The 24,258-nt window shown below is 39.6% G+C and overlaps 3 protein-coding genes across 3 annotated transcripts in view; 1 reads left to right on the top strand and 2 right to left on the bottom strand.

Annotated features, from left to right (window-relative positions):
- The window catches only part of lamb1b (laminin, beta 1b), a 36,042-nt gene extending 33,749 nt beyond the window's left edge, over positions 1–2,293 (top strand). The window contains exon 33 of the mRNA XM_041780474.1: positions 1,312–2,293. Coding sequence (XP_041636408.1) covers positions 1,312–1,448 — 137 coding nt within the window. The 3' untranslated portion in view covers positions 1,449–2,293. The remainder of the gene's footprint in view (positions 1–1,311) is intronic.
- Positions 2,294–2,986: 693 nt separating this feature from the next.
- Positions 2,987–8,506, bottom strand: eri1 (exoribonuclease 1). The gene is made up of 7 exons (XM_041780475.1): positions 8,073–8,506; positions 6,058–6,239; positions 5,717–5,933; positions 5,546–5,629; positions 5,359–5,468; positions 5,137–5,251; positions 2,987–3,916 (listed from the first exon to the last, which is right to left on the bottom strand). The coding sequence occupies exons 1-7, from the start codon at positions 8,145–8,147 to the stop codon at positions 3,674–3,676; spliced, it is 1,026 nt and encodes a 341-aa protein (XP_041636409.1). The 5' UTR covers positions 8,148–8,506; the 3' UTR covers positions 2,987–3,673.
- Positions 8,507–13,227: 4,721 nt separating this feature from the next.
- Positions 13,228–24,258, bottom strand: part of tmcc3 (transmembrane and coiled-coil domain family 3) — a 49,255-nt gene continuing 38,224 nt past the window's right edge. Inside the window, exons 3-5 of the mRNA XM_041780870.1 lie at positions 22,630–23,411; positions 18,444–18,579; positions 13,228–16,965 (exon numbers count right to left, since the gene is read on the bottom strand). Of these exons, the coding sequence (XP_041636804.1) occupies positions 16,663–16,965; positions 18,444–18,579; positions 22,630–23,411 (1,221 nt within the window). The 3' untranslated portion in view covers positions 13,228–16,662. The remainder of the gene's footprint in view (positions 16,966–18,443; positions 18,580–22,629; positions 23,412–24,258) is intronic.

Here is a 24,258-nt window from a genome sequence, read left to right as displayed (position 1 = left end):
GTAGCCAAAATGAAATTAAAACAGGAAGTGAGTCATGGTTACAGGAGTCCATCGTCAAAGAAGGGAGAATATACACGGAACCAGTATCTCTATATCCACTTTTTATACCAGTTAGCTCTCACTGGGTGAGAGAAGGAGTTCCCCCTGGTCTGGTCGCCTCATGCAGAGACGATCACACACTCACACCTGCAGATAAAAGGGTGTGTAACACCTGCAAATGTAATAACTTTCCATGAATATAATTAACCACGAAAGTGATACAAATCAGCATTTTTAGATAAAAATATCCAGCTTTTAAAAATCTTTCTACTATAATGTTGACGTGTTTGTCTGTCATGATTTACACATCACGCCATTGCTCCAATTGTCCTCAGTACCTCCCAGAAGACTTCTTGGCAAAGGCAAAACTCTTAATTTCCCTGTTGATCTTTGTCCCAACTCTCACCTATGGTCGTGAACTCTGGGCAATGACCGAAAAAACAAGATCGCAGGTTCAAACGATCGAAACGAGGTTCCTCAGGAGGGTGGCTGGGGTCAGCCTCAGAGATAAGGTAAGGGCTTGGACATCCGGAAGGATCTCAAAGTAGAGCCACCACTCCTTCGCGTTGAAAGGAGCCAGTTGAGGTGGTTTGGGCATCTGATCAGGATGCCACCTGGTCGCCTCCCTGTAGAGGTCTTCTGGGCACGTCCAACTGGAAGGAGACCCCAGGGTAGACCCGAAACTTGCTGGAGGGATTATATATCTCCTCTGGCCTGGGAATGCCTTAGAATTCCCCAGGAGGAGCTGAAAAATGTTGCTGGAGAGAGAGTCTGGGTTGACTTGCTTAGCCTGCTGCAACCATGACCTGACCCCAGATAAGCTGAAGAAAATGGATGGATGGATGAAAAGCTACTTCCTGTTTTAAGGCAAACAAAAACATCGCCATTATTTCATTTTGATGTGACTTGAACTTAAGCTGTCTTGAAACTACTGGCAGATGTAAAAAGGCTTAAACAATGACAACAACTTTCATTTCTCATGTTTGTTACATTTGTGGGAATTTAATTCGATGTTGAGCGGCAGTGATTTTTACCTTCCCTTAAACGTGATAAATCCTAGTAGGCAACTGCTATTATGTTTTTGTTTTATATTACATTTGCAGGTGTTTCAGGGTGTTCTCTTGTTCAGTTGATCTGGTCTGAATCAAGGACAACGTTTAAGAATAAATAGCATATAAAAGAATGCTAAGATAGAAAAACAGACCAGTTATATGGTTTCCCTTATAAATGCTTCCTTTTAGTCATCAGAATTTTTTCTGTACTGTCTTTCAGAGTTGGAGAGCTCATATGAAGCCAACCAGAAAATTTTGGAGTCCAGAGCAGCAGAGCTGGCAGATCTGGAGGAAAAAGCCCGCCGGATCCTGGAGGAGATCAGCCAGAAAGTGACGATGTACAGCACCTGTCTGTGATCGCCATCTGCATCACCTCAGACTCTTTAATGTTCTGACTGGGATTTAATGGTGCCAAATGTTTCAAATACTGCAGAAGCCCCAAGCGGATAACTTCCATACTTTTTACTTACTTAATTTTCTCAGGGTAACAGGTAATACCTGATTATTTTCTTGAGATCTTGACTTTTTTCCTGCTCTTTGGGATACCAAAGCTGGTTTTCTTGTGATAACAGGATTCTATTCTGGTGATCTAGAAAACAAAAGTCAGATAATAACATGCTGTGCTGCCATTTCCCGTATTCATGTTAAGACTATTTGCATGTTTGTTTTGTACTTTTGCACTTCTGGAGCAGCTTGTTTTCTTGGGAAATTGAGTAAATAAAATGTATGCATGCCTCTCTGCTTAGGGCTTCTGTAAGAGACATCTCCCAACATGTGCTTTAAAGCTATCAGCACCAAACTGTTAATGTTCAACACTGTCAGTGCCAAAAGTTTTGTCTCATTGTGCCTCAGCTGACAACAGTTTATCAGACTGCTGTGCCAAAAAGTGTTTTAACAATCGAGACGAGTTTCAAAGCTGCCAAAGACCACAGAAGTATTAAAAATAAAACAAAAGAGACCACTCAGAGCCAAAGTGACCTCAGTGCTAAACCAGAATGTGTAGAGAATCTATGATGAAGCTGTATCAGATACAACAATCTGTGTATTTAAATCTAAAATATATGATAGAAATATTAAAGTTTTAGACCTACTTTAAAAGCCCAAAGATATTTATCATGAACAGGACCAAGAAGTGTTTGTCAGTTGTTATTTTAATACAGAAAAATACAGAATTTGATTGAAAATAAAGTTACTGAAACATCCCATGTGGTGTAATTTGTGTTTTTTTAAATAGTCACACTACCACTATGTATGACTGTTGGTATGATTTCGATGAAATGCTGTTAGTTTTACTCAAGATGTTTAGTCAGTTCACAAAATATTTTCCCAAAAGTTTTGGGGATCATCAGGATGTTTGGCCAACTCCCCACATCACATCATGAGGGAAAAATCTAGCAACGGTTTGTTTCAGCACACGTTTTCTGAAAGGTGAAGGGGTGGGGGATGTGGACAGGCCAGGGACAAATATTTTAGTTAGAAAAGCCTGAAAAGTGTATTTTGCATATGTGACCTTTAACTTTACAGTGGACTGTGATTTTGCTGACCGAGTGGGGTCCTCGGCCTCTGGCACCTTTATTTTGGCGGTTGCAGACTGAGAAGTTTGAGAACCCCTGTCCTAGAGGCACCTCTAGATTTGTATAAGTCAACTCAAGTCATGATCAAAAACTCACTGGTTTATATAAATGTCAAGAGTGAAGCCTGTCTTGTTTGTATTTTATTTATGAAAAAGATTAAAATTCATTTTAATTTCTAATACTGAACTTTTGATATGAATCCTGTTGGGGCTGAGCTTTTATTAAATATAATTGAGTATGAAAAGAGAAAAGGTTGGGGGCCACTGCTCCCGACAAATGTTATCATTTGTGTTAAAGCTTGGACAAAGATGAGAGACTTTGTTTACAAGAACAGAGAAACTGGTTTTATTTGCACCATTTGGCATTCAGGAGAATATTTGTTCCTGTTAAAATTCATCAAATAAACATTTCTCAGCATCAGTACAAATGATGAAACAGGATGAATATTCACAGCAGACTTCTTAAGGTAAGTTTATCTCCACCTGTGGTGTTACAGCAGGCTTTCATAGACAGAGTCAACAAGACTGTTTCAAAACCTGCATCTTTCTCTAAATCAATGCTTCTGATACATCTCCATTATGATGCAGCACAGCACCAACATCAACATTTATGGAGATTTCTGTCTTTAACACACAAAGGTTTGACAAAGGCAGATTTAATGGCTAAAGAAAAAACTGAATGACGACATTGCAGTTTTGAAAACAAGACCTTAAAAAGTGAAAATTTTAGACCATCGTGTGACAACTGAAAGGCTTATTACTCCAGTTGTTTGATGGTTAATAGCAGCTCAATAAGGCAAAGGGAGAGAGGTTTACACTGAAGCTGTGGAGGGAAAAATCCTCACATTAAACACTGGAATGATCTGTGTTTTTAGATAACTGGTGTAAAAAATAGATCTCATATGACTTTTAACACACTTCAAGCACTCTAAAATGAAAATGTACAACTTCTCTCCTCTTCTGAAAGCAAGACAGGCGTGGCCCTGAAAGCAGGGGCCTCAGTTTGTTTTTAATCTCTACTCTTGGGGTTGTGTGGCGGAGGAGCGCCCTCTACAGGAGCCGAGCTGGGGACAGAGAGCAGCTGGCCGGCGTGGATGCGTTCGTTGACACGGAGCTGGCAGCCGTCCTGCAGCATGCGTAGGGCTATCCTGGCGATGTTACGTGAATCGTCGAGGCCGGAGTGAGGACGGCCTTCGTACTTCAGACCTAACTTCTCCAACATGGTGCTCAGCTTCGTCTGTGCACGAGGAACCTGCAGGAAGGACAGCGAGGAAAGGGGATGTCTTTAAAACATTTCTGTGTAGCTTTTGCGGAATGCTTTGAGGCCGGAAAATAAATCTTCTCCAAAGCTGTAGTTCTCTTGCAGACTGAATAAGATTGTCCTCCTTGATTTTCCTATAATTTGCTGCATTCAACTTACCCTCTACCTTTACAAGCCTTCGCTGCTGAGAAGCATCCCCACAGCATGATGCTGCCACCACTATGCTTCACAATGAGGATGGTGTGTTTGTGGTGATGTTTAGTGTTTGGCGTCTTGTCTGATGGCCTAAAAGCAGCATTCTGGTCTCATCAGACCAAAGAACTTCCTTCCTCTTTACCATGGAGTCTCCCAGATGCCTTTTGGTGAACTCTAGTCCAGATTGAATCTTAGTTTTCTTCAACAGTGGTTTTCTCTTTGCCACTCTCCCATAAAGCTTTGACTGGTGAAGAAACCAGGCAACAGTTGTTTTATGCAGAGTCTCTCTCACTAGTCTCCTTCTTGCACGCTCACTCAGTTTGTGAGGATGGTCTGATTCAGGCAGATTCACACATGTGCCAGATTCCTTACATTTCTTTATGATAGCTTTAACTGCACTTTGGGGGGCGTTCAATGCCTTTGAAAATTATTTATATCCATTCCCTGACTTAAACTTTTCAATAACCTTTCCCCAACTTGCTTGGAGTGTTCTTCTGGCTTCATGGTGTAATGGTAGCCAGGAATACTGATTAACAAGTGACTGGATCTTCCAGACACAGGTGTCTTTGTACTATAAGCTGTAAAGTTGTCCATGTTTCCACTGTTTAAGGTTTTTTGCAAGTAGAAAAAAAGGGAAAATGCCCTGAGCTTGTTTCAGACTCTTCGTAAACAGCGACCTGTTCTGTAATTTTCAAAGTGACACAGTCATTAGCTCGAGGAAGAAAACACCAGCTTTTCATTCTAGTCTCCTCCTTCCCTTCTGTGCAAACTAGCAACAAAATTCTGCAGATAATTAAGAAAATCAGAGGAGCTAATGTTATGAAAAGACAAGAGAGGAAGGACATATTCATGCAGCAAAAAGTGGCTGATGAGGTAGTATGCACAAAACCCGTCCTGTGGCTGTATCTAAAAAGCGCTGAGGCTTTAGTCACCTACATTTAGCATCAACAGTGAAAGGACGCCCCGATAAAGGAATGTAAAAACAACATACACAAATAACTATGTAAAGCCCAAACCTTGTAGAAGTTTCCGTATAACTTCCTGATGTTTATCCACTTCTTTGCAAAGGTCGGATATCTGATGCGGCTGATCTGACACTGGATGTTCAGGAACTTGCTCATGTCCCACGCCCTGAAACAGAACAAAACAGAGACCCTGTCGGTTAAGATATCCTCAAAAGCAGGAGAAAAGAGATGCGGTTGGTTTAAACTCTGCAGCAGTGCTGAAATGCAACGTACCCGTCAGTAAGGATGGCGTATTTGTATTTTGTCCCGAGCTCTCTCTCCTTCAGCCAGTCGACGACCCGCTGCAGGACGGCTGGAAACGTGTCTGCTTCATCCACCATTTTCTGCACAACGACACCACTTTATAGTTACTGATCACATTAAAGAGGCACTCATGTCAAATAAACCAAACATAACCGACCTGCGTTATCCCCGTTAACTTCACACAGAAGTCTGACAGCTTTGGGTTTAACTCTGGTCTCACATATTCCTGAAAGGAGTCCACCTTCAAAATAAAAGTCACAAACATGCTGAGAAATCAAAAACTCCCCCTGCAGACTGAAAAATGAACATCTCCACAGACTCCACTTACGATTTCTAGTGTGTGCGTGTTGATGAGCACCATGGGGAACTCGATGATTTCATGGTGGAAGTCCGGAGGATTGTCCTCCTCACACGTCGCTTCAAAGTCCACCACACAGATGTAGTCGTAGTAGGTGTCAGTGGGTCCTCCCTCTGCTGCTGACTGCATCAGCTTCTGCTTCTTATAATGACTCTTTAACCTCTTCTTCATCACGTCCTTCACACCTCTTCACACAAAGGGAAATGTTTAATGAGCACTTTTCTACTTTTAGAAGTTTTGTTTCATTTTTAATGTCAGTAGTATCTTACTTCTCAAAGATTCAGTAATAGATTAACTAGAGTCACTTTTACCTTGTGTCGAGCTGCAGATCAGCCAACTTCTTCCTCAGCTCATCCTTTGACATGCGGTTTATCTGTCCATTAGCTAGAGCGATCTCTTTGTACACGGGGTGACTGAAGTCGCTGTTGGACTGAGACGGGGATACCTGAGGAGCAGATTCTTCTGCGGGACAGATCCTGCTGCAAGGCTTTGTCTAAAGAGAGAATACATCAGTGGTTATGTGTCACAGAAACATTTCATCCTCCTTCTACCTATGAATCAAATTAGTTTTTAACTTATGAGCACACTAAAGGTCTTTATTTATGCTGCTAGTCTGTACAAAAACCCTCGATGAGGCACAATTTTATTACCATGGACCCTACCTGTGGACCTGAGGGCAGAACACAAGGTTAATTTCTTGAAAGCAAACTCAAGAAGTACATTTATAGTCTGATTTTCACTGGATTGTATTTAATTGAAGGCAATTTTATGTATTCTATCAAACATTAAAATGCTTTTAAGTATCATATTTCCCTGTGTTCATGTGTATTACTTTTTTCCTACTAGATCACCTTTTAGCTATCATGTTCTAATTTATCAAGTTTTAACTATGTTTTGTTGTTTTATCATTTAAAATGTTTCCTTCATTTTTATCCTTTTCTGGTTACTCATGATAGCATTTACTCAGATTGACAGGTGCTAATTTATCTATTTTTTTTTTCCATTTCTGCCATATTTCTGTTTGAACTTGCATTAATAGGGAGATGGGTTGCTGATTGGTTTTATTTTATTTTGTTTTTATGTCTAGCACTTTCTGTGCTATCCAATATTTTGGCCATGAATATCAGCATGCCATATATAGACTGTAAAATTTGCTCATATAAACTAATGAATTAGTGGAGCTTTAGGCTGAACTAACAGACCTTTGTGAGTTGAGAACTTGTCTTTAATCAGCCTCAGTCTTAAACTTAAAAGTGTATTTCAAGAAAAAAGTTTGGTTCTTTTTCCATCCTCAAACCTTAAATTGTGTTCAAAGGGCTGGATTTTTAGCTATGTAAAACTCATTCAAACATCAGTATCGATATCGGTATCAGCCAAAATCAATCTGTAAATATCGACAAAAATCCAATATCATGCATCCCTAGTAGATATCACCCTGTTGACGAATATCCACCATTGGCAAATAACGTAGCATGAACAGATATCAATAGCCAGTGTTTATCTGCTGTGTCATATAAATGTAATCCTGGCATCAGATATACCTAGAGATGTTTTACTGGGAAGAGGAGGTCATCTATAGGGCAAACTCTGATCTGTTTTCAGCTAAATAGTGAATTTAACATCTTTATCTGCTCTAACTTTCACAATCAGTGCATCTTTAGCAGCAACAGTTACTTAAAGAGTTGCTGAAAATTAACTTGAGGTTCATCTGACAGGATGTAAAATACCCATATGTTGAGTAAATACATGCTTTTGTATTTAGTTATCTTTCATAATATGATAAAACTATATTTTGACATCAGTTTTATTGTAAGAGCTCATAATTAGCTCATTTATTGTGCAGCCCTACTTTGTGCTTTTTGGTTGTTTTATGAATGATATTCTAGTTAAGTTAGATAGTTTCGCTGGTAAATATGGAGCTTCAAGCACATTGTGGATTCTGGATTATTTATTCACAGAGATAAGATAAGAATGAAGTCCAAACTTTGTGTCAGAGAGACTGACTTTTAGAGAAGTAAAGGTCACAACTGTGATGAAAAAAAATCACTTTGATTTGCAATTAGGGAAACAAAAACAAACCCAAGACTGTAAGATTGAGTGATCAAGAACAAGAAGAAAGAGTAAAAAATGGAAAAATAATTTTGAAGTACACGATGGTTTAGACACAAGATTAACGTTTTGAAACACAAACATGATAAACAACTCCACAATGTCGGTTTTATAGCAGATCCTGTGCCACGTTTTCACATGAGCTAAGTCTGATAACTGAAATATAAAAATATACCAAATATAATTCATATTATGATGATGTTAGCGTCACACCAACCTTTTCCTCCTCTCCTGTCTTTGACATCTTCACATTGACGTCCTTGGCTTGAATATTCTCCTTGTGCTCATCCATTTAAAGAGGAAATTTATCCAGAAATCAGTCCACACTTAAAAACAATAACTACAAATCTAATCCATGAAAATAACGCTGAAATAACACCCTAATTGTCTGATTAGCTATCATTTGCTAACACGAGCTAACAGAATGAACAATGCTCAGTGACTTCTTCGCGCTTGTCAACCCCCACGCCGCAAACTATCACGCTAATTATTCAACCTCTTATAATACATGATAAAATTAAAAACACTAGAATTAAATTTCAAGCGATATTTTTCTTTTGACGCTCAAATAGCGGCTGTTAATGCGTTAGCTCTCCCAGCAACATGTAACTTTCTCTAAGGTGGACAGTTATGACAAGTTCCGGTTTGCGCCAAAACAACATGGCGCTCACTGCCGCCACCTAGCGGTGTGGATGATGAATAGTGTGTCCGATAACGGAAGCAGCCCACATGACATGTTTTATTCGGTCATCTCGAATGCACTGGGATTCTCTCAGGTTTTCCTTATTGAAAATAATAATTTATCTGACTGGAGGAGTCATGAAAAGCCAAGGCTGACCCTGCTATTGAATTTCCCTTCAGGGATAAATAAAGTTCTTGTATTGTATTGTATTGCTATTGAATGCTGTTTTTATTTTCCTTTCTGTCTCTGAGATTTTGAGTCTTCAGTGGCTGATATAGATTTCCGTATAGATAAGAATAAAGAAAGGTTTGTAGAAATGTTGTTTTTAAAATATATAATTACTTTTGCTAGTCTCTGGATTAAAAGTTCATTTGTTGTGTTTGATTTCTGTCTTTTATTTTTTCTTCTTCTCATTAATAGGCTTTAACTGGTAAAAAAAAAATGCATAAGACCATAGCAGTTGGATATACAGCTTTTATTCCTCCATTTATAACTAAAAGTCATTTAATAGTATTAAAAATATTTAAAACTATGTACTTAGGTTCTGTGATATAACTTTGCTACACCATGTGTAAAATCAAATGAGCTGCTTAGAGGTCAAGCTCGATGGCATCTCTTATGTCAAGGTGTTTACACACCTGGTTATAAAACCAGATACTGCCAGTTTTTGGGCAACTGGGACATCCACAGCACGACCAGGGGGTAGCAACCTTACTATTCACCTGGGCAGTACCCTAGGCCTTGCTTACTCACCACATCCACTCCTCTGGTAATGTGCAAGGATATCCAGAGCCCCCGACCAGGGTTTTGTAAATCCTCCTTTTTGCCCAGTGGTGCCTTCAGGTGGCTTACTCACCACATCTGTCTTACTGCAGCCTAATTTTTGTAAAACATGCCTAAAAGTTCTGTATGCAAATCTAATTTTGAAAACATTTGAGCTGGCAGGATCCTGAGCCCTCCCTGAGATCTTCAGCCCCCAGGGACCCCAGGTTGAGACCCAATTATCTACAGGATAATGAAACAGCTGCAGCTGTTGTAACAGGAAACCATCATTGGTATCCCCAGATAAAAAGATTGATCAGTAAAAGTGGAGAAAAAAACAACCAGACATTGCTCATCGTCATGAGAAAACAGAGTAAAATTAAATATATGGATGCATGTCCATTCATGGCTTCTGTGCAACAAAGCACCTATATAGAAAGGCATGTAGACAATTAGTATTGTGTTTATATTACTCATTTTAAATTGATTTTAACTGATCAGTCAGACTGGCAACAACACATGATGATTGGAAACATTACGTTATTTTTCAGTGCATAGAAAGTAAAAAATAATTTTACATATAAAATAATTGTTATTTACTGCTCTGCTCTGACAGCTAGGGGGCAGTCTCATCCATATTTTAGCTATGCTGTGCATTAATGCATGCTGTAATATACACTAGACAGTGTTTGTAATTGTAAATGTTTCAGACCCAGGGCCTGGGTCTGAACTCTACCTGGCCCTGAGTTGTGGCTAAAACGAGGCCGTTTGATTAAAATGAACTCTGGCAGAAACAGTGCAGTGTGCAGGGCAAAGAGCAGGAGCAGAGAAACGGGGCAAAACATCCCCTGAATTATGAATATGAGGCCAGCAAAACTGGATTAAACATTTATAGTCGGCTAAACAGCAACTAAAGTGCCTGCTGGTAGCTGTATAGCCAAATTTATATCTATCAGAGCAGCTTGAATCCTTCTGGGATGATCAACTCTGATCAAAAACATCTGGTCACATCTGTGACTCCCTCAGTGCTGAATTATCACCAGTTTCTGTTGACTTTACACATTTTATTGCCAATAAAAGCTGAAATAATTCACTCAAACACTTGAAAAATGAGATTTGCTCTTTGCTTTCCTCTTAAGAGACATTTACGCCCGTTTTATGTATGAATTCCTTATGAAGCCTGCAGAGCTGTTTGATCCCCGACCTTATATCTCGCAGCCCATCTGATGGATCATGTTTAATGGATGAGATATCAGGATTAAAAAGAAAGGGAATAATAACCAGAAAATCCAAGGCAATCTTAGAAAAACAAAGATTTATTCTCTCATTTGAAAAAAATAATGATGTTATGGTAAACCCATAACCAGCGACTAATGCACATAGAAGAGACAGAAAGTATACATTATGGACTTCAAATACAGCTCTGGAGAGACGGTTCAGGTCTCTCCTTATGAATGTTTCAGCCAATTTGGAGTAAAACATCAAACATTAATCTTCAGATAAAAATAGTCATTTCAGCGTCCTTTAGAAAGGCTAACTTGCCTTTAAAAATCTCTGTATTTGGTTTCTGAAGGGACAAAAACAGAAGTTACACAGTAAAAGAAATAAGCTGCATTGAAAGGCAACAGTCCCCTCATCATCACAGTGATACAGGGTTAGGGAGCATGGCGCTACATTGTTCAGCTTCCTCTGATCTGCTGCGCTGCATTCATGTCACATGGGAAAAACAGGTGTTGAGTGTTGATATTACTGCCTATATGAAACAGGCCTTGAATTTTTAGGTTACTGACATTTTTCTGTGGAAGAATAGATCTGCTCACTTCAAGTATAACAAATATTAATGCAACTTTTTTCCTTTCAGTTCATACATTTTTAAAAGATAGCAGGGTAGGACTTTTAGAGTTTGTCATCATGCAAGATATTACACTGAGACAACACAAGTAGAAATAAATCAAAATCAATGACTGTTAAGGTTTCACAGCAACAAAAAAAGAGTCCTATGCACCCGTTAATATCTTGTTTCCTCATCGTAACATTAGCAGACAAACTCCTGCACACAAGCCCTGCAAATGGAGCTTTCAGATTCCATGACCATCATCAGGCAGATCAATCTTACAAAGCTTGGACTTTAACACATGTTCCAATCAGCATGAGGAGAATGAGACAGGAGCTGTAAGTGTGGTTTAGTTGTACTGCAAGCCTGTAAACAATGGCAGCTGGGGAAGAGATAAGCATGGCTGCAGCTATCGTGCCACTTTGATTAGAACTGGACATTTATCTACTAAAAAGAGAAAAGAGCCACACTGAAAGCTTTCCTGGTGGAAAATAAATTATGTTTTGATATTTTAGGAACCAGCTTTAGCAAGAATTTGATTCATTAACTGGCTCCACTGACACTGAACAAAGTGCACACTTAGTATGTCATATGTTTCCTTGTTCTGATTGGCTTGTCATGAATGTGAACATCTGCCATATCAAACTTTAATTTTTTCCTATTTAAATGTTCTGCCTAGGGATGCACAGATGTATCTGATTAACTTTCTATCAGCTGATATCGACCCTGCTTACAGATGTTGACCATATGCAAATAATATAGCATGAAGAAAAGAAAACAGTTTCTACTTCCTCATGTAAAATCCTATAGTGACGTTGCGTCAGAGACAAACAAAGTAAATGTTCCTTGGTAGGAAAATGCAAGCAGAGCAGAGGCATTACTGCAGACAGCAGAACAAATAAAAGACAGGCGGGGTATCAGATTGATGTATCGATATCTGTGTTAAAATTCAGTTCGGCAGGTATTAGATGTGTTGGTACTGGCCCCATGTTGGTGTCAGATACCGACACTTAACCCGCCTGCAAACATTGCGAGATAATAGCGACATATTCCTTAAATTTTAGAATGTGTGCATGACCTTGCCTGAAATTGATTTTTTTCCTCTCATAGACAGCAAACTTTTGAAGAAGATGCCATTTTTCAACATTTCAGTACCTTCTTTCATACAATTGTTCAGGAAAATAATGGAGATTGAATCAGAAACAAATGTGCAAAATTAAAAAAAAAAAAAGCTGTTAATTTGACCTTATAAATGCTAGGAAACAGAGAGCTTGAAAATGCTAGGGAAATACTTTTTTCCTTGAAAAAAGATATATATTTCAAGTTTAACAGCCAAAAAATTCAACTATCTTCAGTACAATTCATGTCTTACAATGATGCGGCAGGATGGGACTTTGTTAGGTCTGTCATGATACCAGAATTTTCAAACGTCCATACATTTCAAGCAAAATTCAAACAATATACACATCTTTTTTTTTTTTTAGATACCTTTACAGCAAATACAGAAGTCCTATGCAGCCAATATTGGGTAAACTCTTCTCTATATTTACTATAGACCAGTGGTTCTCAACTGGTGGGTTGGGACCCAAAAGTGGGTCGCGGAGAAGTTTTCAGTGGGTCGCGAATGTGTGTCTGGAAAAAAATGGCTGCAAAAGTCTATGAAGAACATGCATCCATACCTTTTATTTTACTGTTTTATTGTGATAATGGGTAAATGTAAATAATGTTTAGACTCATGTATCTCTTTTTCTTGTAATAAAAATGCTGCTTTAGCAAAATAATGAATTCCTCAAAATCTCTGGAAAACTGGCTAAAATGTACATGTCCGTTTCATCCTGTGTCCTTTTCCTATCATAAATTCAGCTTCTCCAAGATCTTAACGCAACATTTTTATTTACTAATTGTACATTGTTGAAATTTTTGGGACATTTGGGTCGCGATTTGTCATCAGAAATATTCGTGGGTCCTGAGGCTGGACCAACAGAGAACCACCTCTATAGGCTGCAGGCAAAGTCATGCACGATGTCCAAATTGCACAATTACGTAGAATTGTATTGCCTTGACGAGTTTCAACTCCTAAAGTCAAGCTTCTTGAGGGCAGCATCCCAGGTGTGGGGCAACATAAAAGCCCCCTTGTCCCTGCTCAGACTAGGAAAATGACACAGAGCAACAAGCACCACTGATGGATCAGGGAAGCCATCATGATTCAGAATCAGACCAGGACTATGAACAGGGTCGAGGGGGCTTCTATGTTGCCCCACACCTAAGAAGCTGGAAGTAGCTGGCAGACAGCAGCGGGCATCCTCTCTTGTCAGTCAAGACAGGATGACCAAACCTGCACAAAATCAGCTGATTAGACACGCACAGAAACATCACATGACTCTTCTGAGGAAGACTGTAGGAACTTAGCAGCTGAAACATGTCAAGGTTAACACAACATTCTACTCATCTGTTATTAAGAAAAAAACAAGGAAAATATTAGTTAAAAGCCTCTGCACTTTTAAATACTAATGTTCAGTAAAATAACAAAAAAAATGTGTTTAAAAAACACTGGGTCAAAATATTTAAAATTCTGAAAACCTTTAACACTGGGACACCAGAGAACAGGTCAAATAAGTTCAAGATTAGTGACAATTAAGTGTTTTTGTGCAACTTCAACTTTAACAACCCTTAAAAGCAACAATCTTCATTAAATTCACAATCTTTAATGTGATGAAAGGGCAAGACTCCTTGTGCTAGTTTGATCTACAGCGAGTCACTGTTTGAGTCAGAAATGAGAAGGCTGAAAGGAATTGTTGTGAGGAAATTAAACGTAGCAGCAGTAATGATCTAAAACAGGTTTAAACAGATTTCAAGTCAGCACTGTGAGCATTCAGCGGTGTTTGTTATTCCCACAAGATCTGAATGCAGCACAAAATCAAAGGCTTCACTCACACCTCTTAATTTGTTCTGTCCACCTCGCTGAAAAGGCAGTTCAATAAAAATCAAGATTCTCTAATCACTTTCCTCACAGTTTACATGCTAGCTGCTTCATGCTAACGCTGCAGTCTTTGGAACCCAGTAAAGCACGTCAACGCACAGACAAAATGTTTTTTTCTCTAATAGCAACGAGAAGCAAAAACATGAAACAGATAAAGCAGATCAACAAGACAGGAGGCAGTTTCAAAGCTTCTTGATGCCCATTTTGGAGAAAATGCTCACAAGCTTTCTAGTTGAGAGTTAGAAAAGAAGATTGATGATTTTCTGCACTTTTAGAATACATAAAAAGTTACAACCATTTAGCTCAGCACAAAGACTGGAAACAAGGCTAAACAGTCAGCCTTGTTACTTCAAAAGGGGATCAAATCTGTTTCAAATCCTAAAAACTCCTCACAGGTGAGGTGTGGAAGTTAACTATTGGTCTTGGCAGATATGAAAGTCTCTGTCAATATTAAAAACTGATACATCTGCTGTAAATATGAATTCAGAGAGTTTTAGCTTAAACAGTCTGGCTGCAGATGCCAGATCCCTGCAGACTACTACAGTGAGACTCCGCCTCTGCAAGAACAGAAATACACACTGAAGCTTTCAAAATAAAATCGAGAAAACTTCAGGAAGGATAAGGGTTAGGATACCGTAAATTAAAAGCAAAAAACCTGACTTGTAAAACCTGATTACTAAACATTTAATAAAGCCAAACAAACAGTCTGCTGACAGGAAAAAGCTTCTATTCTCTGAAAACACTCAAAGCTAGCTCAAGGATAAAATTAACAAAGCTACGTTAGCTACATGGGTAACTTAGACACATAGCTAACATAGCTATATTAATGAAGCTATGTTAGCTATGTAAGCTACATAGCTAACATAGCTACATAACTACACTGGCTATATCTAAAGCATATGGAGTCATGTAAGCGACATAAGTAACGTAGCTATAGAATTTAACATACATAACTAAATTAGCTAAATCTAAAGCTAACAAAGGTACATTAGCTACATAAGCCACGTAAGTTATGTATCTACGCAACTAATGTAGCTAAATCTAAAGCTAAAAAAAGCAACGTTAGATACATAAGCTATGTAGATAACGTAGCACATAACTAAGGTAGGAAAGCAAACAAAGCTTCGTCAGCTTTGCTACATTATTTGTTTGTTGAAGCTAGACCATTTTAACAGTAGTTATGGAAGCAGTGGCTCACTTTTTTCCATTTGCTTTAGCTTAAGCTATGCAACTACACTGGCTTACATAGTAATGCTAACAATGTAGCTAGTGGTGTTAGCTTAAGCTAAAGCTAATAAAGCTAAAGTGACCCAACATTTGCACAACTACTTCTTAAAAGAGTCTATACATAATTAAATCATGGATTAGACATCAGATCGTTTTTCTGTTATAGCTTTAAAAGGTTTCTTAGTCTGTCATAAATGCAGAGTGGTTATTTTATTAATGTAACTGTCAGACTTTGTTCGTGAATAAAGCTAAAATGAAAAATAAGTCCCTTTCTTTCTAAAAGGGGTGGCATCTAACAATAGTGGACTGCGATAATCAAACCAAAAATTGAATATTGTGTATCCCTGTTTTTTACCCTACATCATTTTGTACAGATTTGAAAATGTCTATAGCAAATTATTTGGTGAGTTTTCAAGTTTCTGAAAGTGTGATCTTTACAGATGGAGTCATGCTAACAGTTTCCCTTTGTTTCCAGTCTTTATGCTAAGCTATGGCAACCAACCTAAAAGCTTTTTAAAAGATGTACAGAAAATCACCAAACTCTGATCAATAAAGCAAATACTTCACTAAACGTGAAACCACTTCTTTAGAACACATTGTAGACGCACACAAGCAGGCAAATAACACATGAACACTCACACAGAAACAAATGATTGAAAACAACAGTGTCAAAACCGTCTGAGTGAGACACCGACGAGAAAAAGATCACATAAATACAGAAGAGAACACGGTACAAATCAACCTTCAGGTGGACGCGTCAGCTGGCTGGTGTTAGAGGAGGCAAACTGTGCAGATTCAAGATGGATCAACTGTTTGTTTGTTTGTAGGTGTTGCTATAACACACTTCCCTTTAAGGACAGGATAAATCAGCGTGTTTTCATGCCCACTCCTCTATATTTAGGTTTTAGTGTCTGTTGTGCAGCCAGAACTCTCCAATGAGTCCAAAAGCTGATAATAATGCAGCCATGTGATCGATCCCAGCTGATTTATCTCTCATTAGTCTGATACTTTGGACTGTAGTGATACTCTGCTATGGCAGCGCTGTGCCATGTATATTTCAGTGTAGTAGACAGCACGTTGTAGAGGTTTGTTCAGTTGTGATATCAGCTTACGTGTGTTGTGTTGAATCACTGCGGCCAGCGTTCTCAGAAAAGGCTTTGTGGATTTGCGTGGACCCCTTTTAGACATGCAGAGCCATAAATCAGTCACCATGGAGCCTAAGATCATCAGGAGACGGGGGCTGGTTTAAGGCTACATGTAACAAACATAACAGACACCGTCATGGATTTTGGGGAGGGGTCCGAGTTTATTAGTCTAGTCGATCAGTGAGGGAGGACTAATCGTTCCAAAGCACACTGTAAATGTTCCCAGTTCTTCCACAGCAGCGCTAGCACAGAAACGCCCACACAGGTGAGCGCCAGGTGGAGGCGGCTACGCAGCAAAGGGGCAGTGAACTTTGCCGCCGTGGAAACACACACGAGTATCACCGTGACGATGGCCAGCATGATGTTGATGCATTTCCCCAGCAGCACCTTGGCGTCTGTGTTTTCTACCTGAACCGTCTGTTGTTGCTGCTGCTGGAGCTCAAGCTTTGAGACTCGAGTCTGACACGACTCCAGGACCTCCTAAAACACAGAGACAAAAATACACTCTCAAGATCTACAATGGAGCTTTGTATAAATTACAGTCCATTTTTAAGCTGTGACTTTGCTGATTTTTACTGCTATTGTTGTCCTTTTATGTTGTACTATTAATGCTGACCTCAATTTGAAGCCTGATTTGAACTGTGTGTTGTGTCATTCTGTATGGTACTGCTGCAAAACATGACCTCCAACAGGAAAATGAAGCTAATCTGAACCTTAGATGAGGGTACTACTGGAGAGTCATGAATCATATGGGATGGGCCATAATTTAAGATAAGATACACTATGTGGACTAAAGTATTTGGCCACAACTATAAATTACTGAAAACAGGTGTTTCAATCAGACCACAGGTATATAAAATCAAGCACCTAACCATGCATTCTCTGTTTGCAAACATTTCTGGTACAAAGTGGGTCATTCTGAAGAACTCAGTGACTTCAAGCGTGGTACTGTGATGAATTCTGCCTTTACAATAAGACAGTTTCCCTGCTGAATATTCCACATGTAACTGTACATGATATCATTAGAAAGGGGAAACAACAACTCAACCACGAAGCGGACTCAGGACATGCGGATTACTAAGGGGCTCCAACACAGTTTTAAAAAGGAAACGTAAGACTTTTTAAAAGGGACACATTATGCTAAAATCACTTTATCAGAATTTTCTAACAAAATATGTGCCCCTGGCCTGTCCACAAGCCCCCCAAGAACCCAAAAAATCCATTCCCTCCCCCCTCTCTTTCTCCACCTTTCAGAAAATGTGTGCTGAAACAGGCCATTCCCAGATTTTCCATTCATGATGTCATGTGGGGAGTTAGTGTCACCCCCAGGTTTGGCTGGCCTTCCCTGCTTGGAGTTCTGCCCTCCTCTCCTGATCCATTAAGCCACAATCATTTCCTGATAGGGGCGGAGTCAGGGGCGGAGTCAGAATGCTCAGTAACATTTAAAGCCACAGACACAGAAACAGCTCATTCTGAGCAGGGCTGAAACAGAGGGTCTTCTAGACAGAAATCCAATACTGGAGTGTTTTTCAGCAAAAAACTTCACAGGCATGTTTTGGGGACCTCTGAGACAAGCAAAGGCATGATTTAAAATAGTTAAATCAAAGGGTTTTTGAAGGGGATTTCGAAAAATTCAAGCTAAATTTGAAGGAAAATGTGAAAACAGAAGAACAGAACTTAACTCTCAGGAGCGGAGGGAATCTTAGACAGTACTGGACAACTTTATTTAAACTTGCTGCAAAATTAATTGGAAACTATGCAAATTATTATTACAGTAACCAAATACTTAATTTCCATTTTATTGGTTTGACAGATGACCAAAACAATTAATAAATGCCTCTTGTCATTATATTGTACATAAAAAATAAATCAGCATTACAGTTGTTAATGTGTGTTATTGCTTTATGTGCTCCTGTCATTACATAACAGCTTTCACTTAACAGCTGCACAAACTCTACCTGTATGTCCCTTGCCCTCTCGTAGGCCTGGTATGCCACCTTCTCCTCAATACTGGCCAGCTCCTGCTTCAGGTTACTGGTCTCATGCTGGTGCAGCTCTGTCAGGTCGTTTAACTGATCCTCCAACCGCTCATACCTGCAACACACACACAGAAACATGAAGAGTAGGTGGAGGCAGAGAGCCGAGCAGAAAGAGAGAGAGAAACAATGCATAATTGAGAGTGTGTGTGGGCGAGCTACAGTACAGCAGTTTAGCTACTACTGCTGCTAAAAACATTTGCCCTTGGTTGACTTAGCAACCGTTGGGGGGTTCGTGTGTAAGCTCAGCTATTTATTTTTAGTTTAGAAAAGCTTTTAATAATGGCGCCTCTAAAACTGTCAAAAGCTCTTCAAGGATCAACAGCACATGCACAAACAAATCGGTCCAATTAGGAGAGTTTCTGGGGGTGAAGGCAGAAATATCAATGTTATTAGTCATCAATGTCAGTGTATTTACAGGTGATCTACATTCATGGATTTTTGCATTCAGGCAATATGCTCTTCTAAATGATCGTCCGTAGTGCTGCAGGTCATGTCTCAGTGAAATCATGCATTATGAGCATTTCAACCAGAAGTAATTTCTCCTTCTGGGACGGTTCATTTGAAGGACTTTTAGGGGTACGAGGAGGTGAAGGAGTCTGGTGTCTTGTAAGAAAGGCCAGAAGATGATATACAAAATATATACATTTAATTTAGTTTATTTACATTATTGTTTATAATCTATTCTTGAAATACTTTTACAGTGTTAAGAACTACTTTTGCCATCGCTTCATAAATCTATAATTATGTTTCCATAGTGTTTTTTCAACCACAGCGATGCTTATGTTGTGATGACTAGCTGGGTCAATATTAATGTAGTTATTTTCTGTTTTTGTGTTTCTTCTGTCCTCCAAATGAAGGTGGGGAATATGAGCTTACTGTATGCCCATATTTCAGTACTTCTTTTGCTCTTAACAGTAACTGCATTATATCACAGTCCTGCACAATCAAAAGGGGTTGAAAACAGTTAAAGTATTACAATCCCCTCCTCTTTTGAGCTTTCTGCCTTTATTAGACAGGACAGCTGAAAAGAGACAGGAAGCATAGAGAGGGACAGAGAAGGGGGAAGGCATGCACTAATCAGGATCAGGAATTGATCCGGTGATCGGCAGAACAAGGCTTCGAGGCATTAAAACAACATAACTTTTGTTGTGAAGAACTTGTCAGAAATAATACATTTAACAGAGCTTTGGCTAAGCTATAAGTAATGGCAACTTTATGGAGTTACAGTTTTTACAGCCCTTTCTTTGACATCGATCAGAGCCACAGCCACTTTTTTTGAGTCATCCTGACCTTAAAACCAGCAACTCATGAGCTGAAACACAGCTACATTTAGAGTAGTTCCGATTCTGATACCAGTATCAGAAATCCTTCTGATACTGCTTAAAATGTAGGTGTTGGTAATGTCGAGTACACAAGTTTATGCATCGATCCAATACTGGGTTTTTTGCTTTATATTTTGCTTCGTTGAGCCATGCTGAATATTAGCCCTATAAACCAGAAATCAATTCTTCTTTGCCGCCAGAAAACACTGCATGCACGAGCTACCATTTTTAGAGCAGTGAAGAAGAACCAAAGGAACCACTGCAGCAGCAAAGAATGGTAGCTGCATGACAGTTTTTCCTCTGAATGTGATCGTTAAAATGCCTTCCAGACCAGCGCTGTCATACACAACAAGAATGCAACACAGTTTATCAAAAGTTAAATAACTTTTGAACCATAAATTGTGCCTCAAACTTGTTTTTCTTCTTGAAGCTAGCTGTTGTACCTTCCCAGTGATGTTATTGATGCTTGTGTGACTTTCTGGGACTTTAATGATCAAATCCACACCAATAAACCTGATACTGAGTGCCTTTTTTATCCCTTTTAATCCAATAATGATCATTTATTTCCCCTAGTTTGAATGCTAACCGTCATACTGTTGACCCTTAGTGAGGGTCTGTCAGCCAATGGCAGGCTGTTCCCTCATCATGTCATGATGCCTGAATAGAGCATAAAGGACAGAGATAGAGAGAGCCTGTGATCCAGCCCCCTGTATTATTATTATTTTAATATTTAGCAGTAAAACTCAACAATCCGCAGAAAACAACTTTAGGGTCACAGAGATGCTGTACGTTATGATTCTATTTGTTGGGCTAAGTTCTGAGTCAAATAAAGGTCTATAATAATTTGCTAGTCTGTACAGTCAGCCCAGAAGTTCACACCGGTATTGGATCAGTACACCTTGGTACTGGAGTCGTATCAGGAAGGACAAAATGGTATTGGAACATCCCTATTTTCATTGGTTGTTTAAGTTGTTGTTAGTAGGCATGATTAACCAGTAATTGTACTCAGCACTAGAATTACGAGTTGGTTAAACAAATTATTAACATCTCTCTGTCATTTAAGGCCCATATTCCTGCTCAAACACTCCTTCTAAACCATAACGCAGCTGCCCAATGACTACGACCTTGCTGTCACAATGTTCTTTGCTCTGATATAAACTACCACTAATGGATAGCACAGGCAGCATCTCATAGAAACAGCATGGTTTAGCACTATTTTGATCTAGAAAATAGTGATCAAGTTCTCCAGTCGGTGTCAGGTTATACTCACATATAATCAACATATTGAGAGATGATATTCAGCACAGGAATGTGGACATGAAACTGCAAAAGCATGAAAGCACTGCTAACTTGAGCCACATTCTGTGAACCAACCTGGCATTACTGTGATGTGAAGTTGGTTTACAGAATATAGTTACTGCACTTTAGACTAGTTTGATTAAGACAATTATAATTTGTGTTTCATCAGACCGGAAATTATTCACCTTGGAACACCACTAGCTGTAAAGGAGATGTAAATTGCTCTCCCGCTGGGCTCAGAGTAAATTGAGTCAATCCTAAGTGTGTGTCAAAGCCCCAGACAGACTAACAGAGATGCTCTACAAAACCAGTACACTCATTCAATGTTTCTGTTATTAGCAAACATCAAATTAGGTAAGACGAGAACATATGTTTACTTGATTAATCTGCTGAGATTACCCTTTACTGTAAACACTGCTAGTCACTCTGATATGAGGAGGCGGCAGTGTCATTTAGTCAGAGAGCCTGTAGGGCTGCCTGGCTGTGCACTTTAAGTGTCAGAGATAAACATGCCTATAAGACTCTGATCTGCTGTCTGTCTTAAATTACTGATAGTGCTCTTAGCTAGCTGCTACAGTGGCTGAAAAAAAAGTATTGGTTTTCCCTTACATGTACACTAAAACCAAACACCTGGTGGCAGTAAGGCAAAAATATATTTCATGAACAAAGTAATACTGGTGACGATATTGATATTGGTTACCAGCAACCACTGCTTCAGACAATAACAAATTGCTGCCATTGATTTTTCTTCTTAAATCTTTCAGCATGCTGTAGCTCAAAGGCCTTTGAAAAGAAGTAGATTTCTCTGTGCACTTTTCTTTTAAATGCATTCAAAGGTCTAGCCTTGAATTTGCCTTTATACGGGTTGTTGTTGAGGTTTTTAATGGCTGATGCACGTGTGCGAAAGGTCCCTCAAGGTAATGAAAGCAGGAGCCAGATTGAGTTGTGAAAATCCTTTTGCAAAAGCTCCTACCGTACTCAGCAAAGCAATTCAAAATAAAAGGCTGATGGACTTGTTAAGGAGAGAGTGTCCAAAAGAGAGTCTGACAAAAGAGCATTAGAACACGTGTAGATATGAGCAGCTTTTCAGAGTATAAGAGGTGATTGGATATAGATCTAGATGGATTCTGAGCTGCTTCTTCACTCCTGTAATATCTTAATGTGTTGAGGTGGTTGGTTAGATAATGTAGGGCGATTTACTGAAAAAGCAGTATCTAAAGTATGCATTATGCACGAATGAAGTGAGTGCTGGAGTGGTGTGCAGGCTTACAGAGTGGGGACAGCTGCAGAACAAGGGCTGTGTCTTTAATATTCTGGCTTTTTTTGGTTTTCCCAGAAACTGAAAACCCCAGCTTTAATCTAATGGAGTGCTGCTTGACCTACTTATTTACTTTGGAGTGAATTTTATAAGTCCATCACTGGGTTTGTGGGTCCTGTGCATGGAGATTATAGTAGTTAAATGTGTGTTGTCATGCTGCACCCACCTGTATCTCTCCTCTTGTATCACCTGGGTGAAGTAGCTGTAGTCTCGTTTGAACTGTGTGCTCAGAGTCTCCATGTCCTCGGCCAGCTGAGCCTGAGCTTCTCTGATGTCCCTCACCATGTCCAGAACCTCCCCCAGCCTCCCGTTAGACTCTGATCTCCCTGGACCTCCAGACCCTGCCCCTGAGCCTCCGGCCAGGTTTCCATTAGAGTCAGCGGACGCCGAAGTCCCCGTAGAGCACTCGTCGTCGCTCTGGTACTTTGTTGCTTTGGCTACTGTTGTGGCACTCCCGCTCAGACCTCTCGCCCCGCCTTCTGCCTGTAGCCCTGACCCTGACTCCATGGAGCTTTTAAGGTGGGCGATGTTATCAGCGCTGCCAAATTTGTTCCTAATGAGGTTTGCAAACTCCCGTGATTTGTTGAAGAAGAACGGTGGGGAGAGCGACACACCGGGCCCTATAGTCTTCACTTTATCCAGAGCAGGGTGTCTCCCTGTGGCGCTGACGTCCTTCAGGCTGCCCTCCTTGCTGTGAGTCCCAGAGTCTTTGCTACTACCATCTTTGTGGCTGTGTTTCCCGTTGGCCTCGCTGTCCTTCATACGGCGGTAGTACTGCTCCCGCTTCCTCTGCAGCCTGGCGATGGTGTGAGCTGACTTCTGGTTCTTCTTTTCAAACACCTGACGTATTCGAGCCTGCTGCTGCTTGTCGGCATTGTTCACCAGCTTCAGGTACTCGGCCACATTCTCATCCCGAGCCGTCTGCTCCACCTTGATCTTCTCTGTCACCTAGTGAAAAAAAGAGGACATACAAGTTCAATAATCTGATAAAAATACATTTAACAAAAATGACATGACAACACAGAAACAGTAAAGTAACTGTTAGAATATTTATTAAGGGGGTCGATTTACTGGAGGTTGAATATTAAAACTAGGCCCTTACTGTTCAGACTTTTCAGCTGTTTTTCTATGAGTGGGTTCCTGTTTTGTCAAGTCACAAAAGTTTCTTACTAATCCACCGATCTGCCGGTGGGCTGTGTGTGCCAGGAGACACAGAGATGTGCTCACAAACAAAGAGAAGTACAAGACAGCAAGCTGGCAAGCAAGAAAATAAACAAAGCTGCATTTAAAAAGTTAAAAATAATCTACAAATATTTTGTGCCAAAGGAAATGTTTTACACCAGAAAGAGGAGATTTTTTCAGGAAGACTGACAAGAAAGCTCCACAGGGAAATCACAATGAGGTCAGTAATGATCCAAATATTCTCAATAACAATGCAGACAGACAAAGCTGACAACAATTACATTCTGAAGACATTTCTTTTAATAAGCATTACAGTAGCATGCTCTGACCAAATTTTACAAACTGGGAGCAGCTACTAATAACTCTAAATGATTAGTTAGTGCCCCAAATTATTCTCAGACCTAGGAAAAACTAATTGTGTATGGAACTTAAATGCACTGGTGTCTTATATTTCTATGGTTGAAATGATTCCTGTCTTAAGACTTTTAAACCATTTATGAAGAAATCTGAGACAATAAATTGAGAAAATATATAAATTAGAGGATGGGGAAGAATATCTTGGCAATTAAATTCATTGTTTTTCTCGAAATTGTTCTGAGAATTACAGCTGAAA

Source organism: Cheilinus undulatus, linkage group 23, assembly GCF_018320785.1.
Source record: "Cheilinus undulatus linkage group 23, ASM1832078v1, whole genome shotgun sequence".
Classification (NCBI taxonomy): Eukaryota; Metazoa; Chordata; class Actinopteri; order Labriformes; family Labridae; genus Cheilinus; species Cheilinus undulatus.
This window is presented reverse-complemented; position numbering and strand designations above follow the sequence as displayed.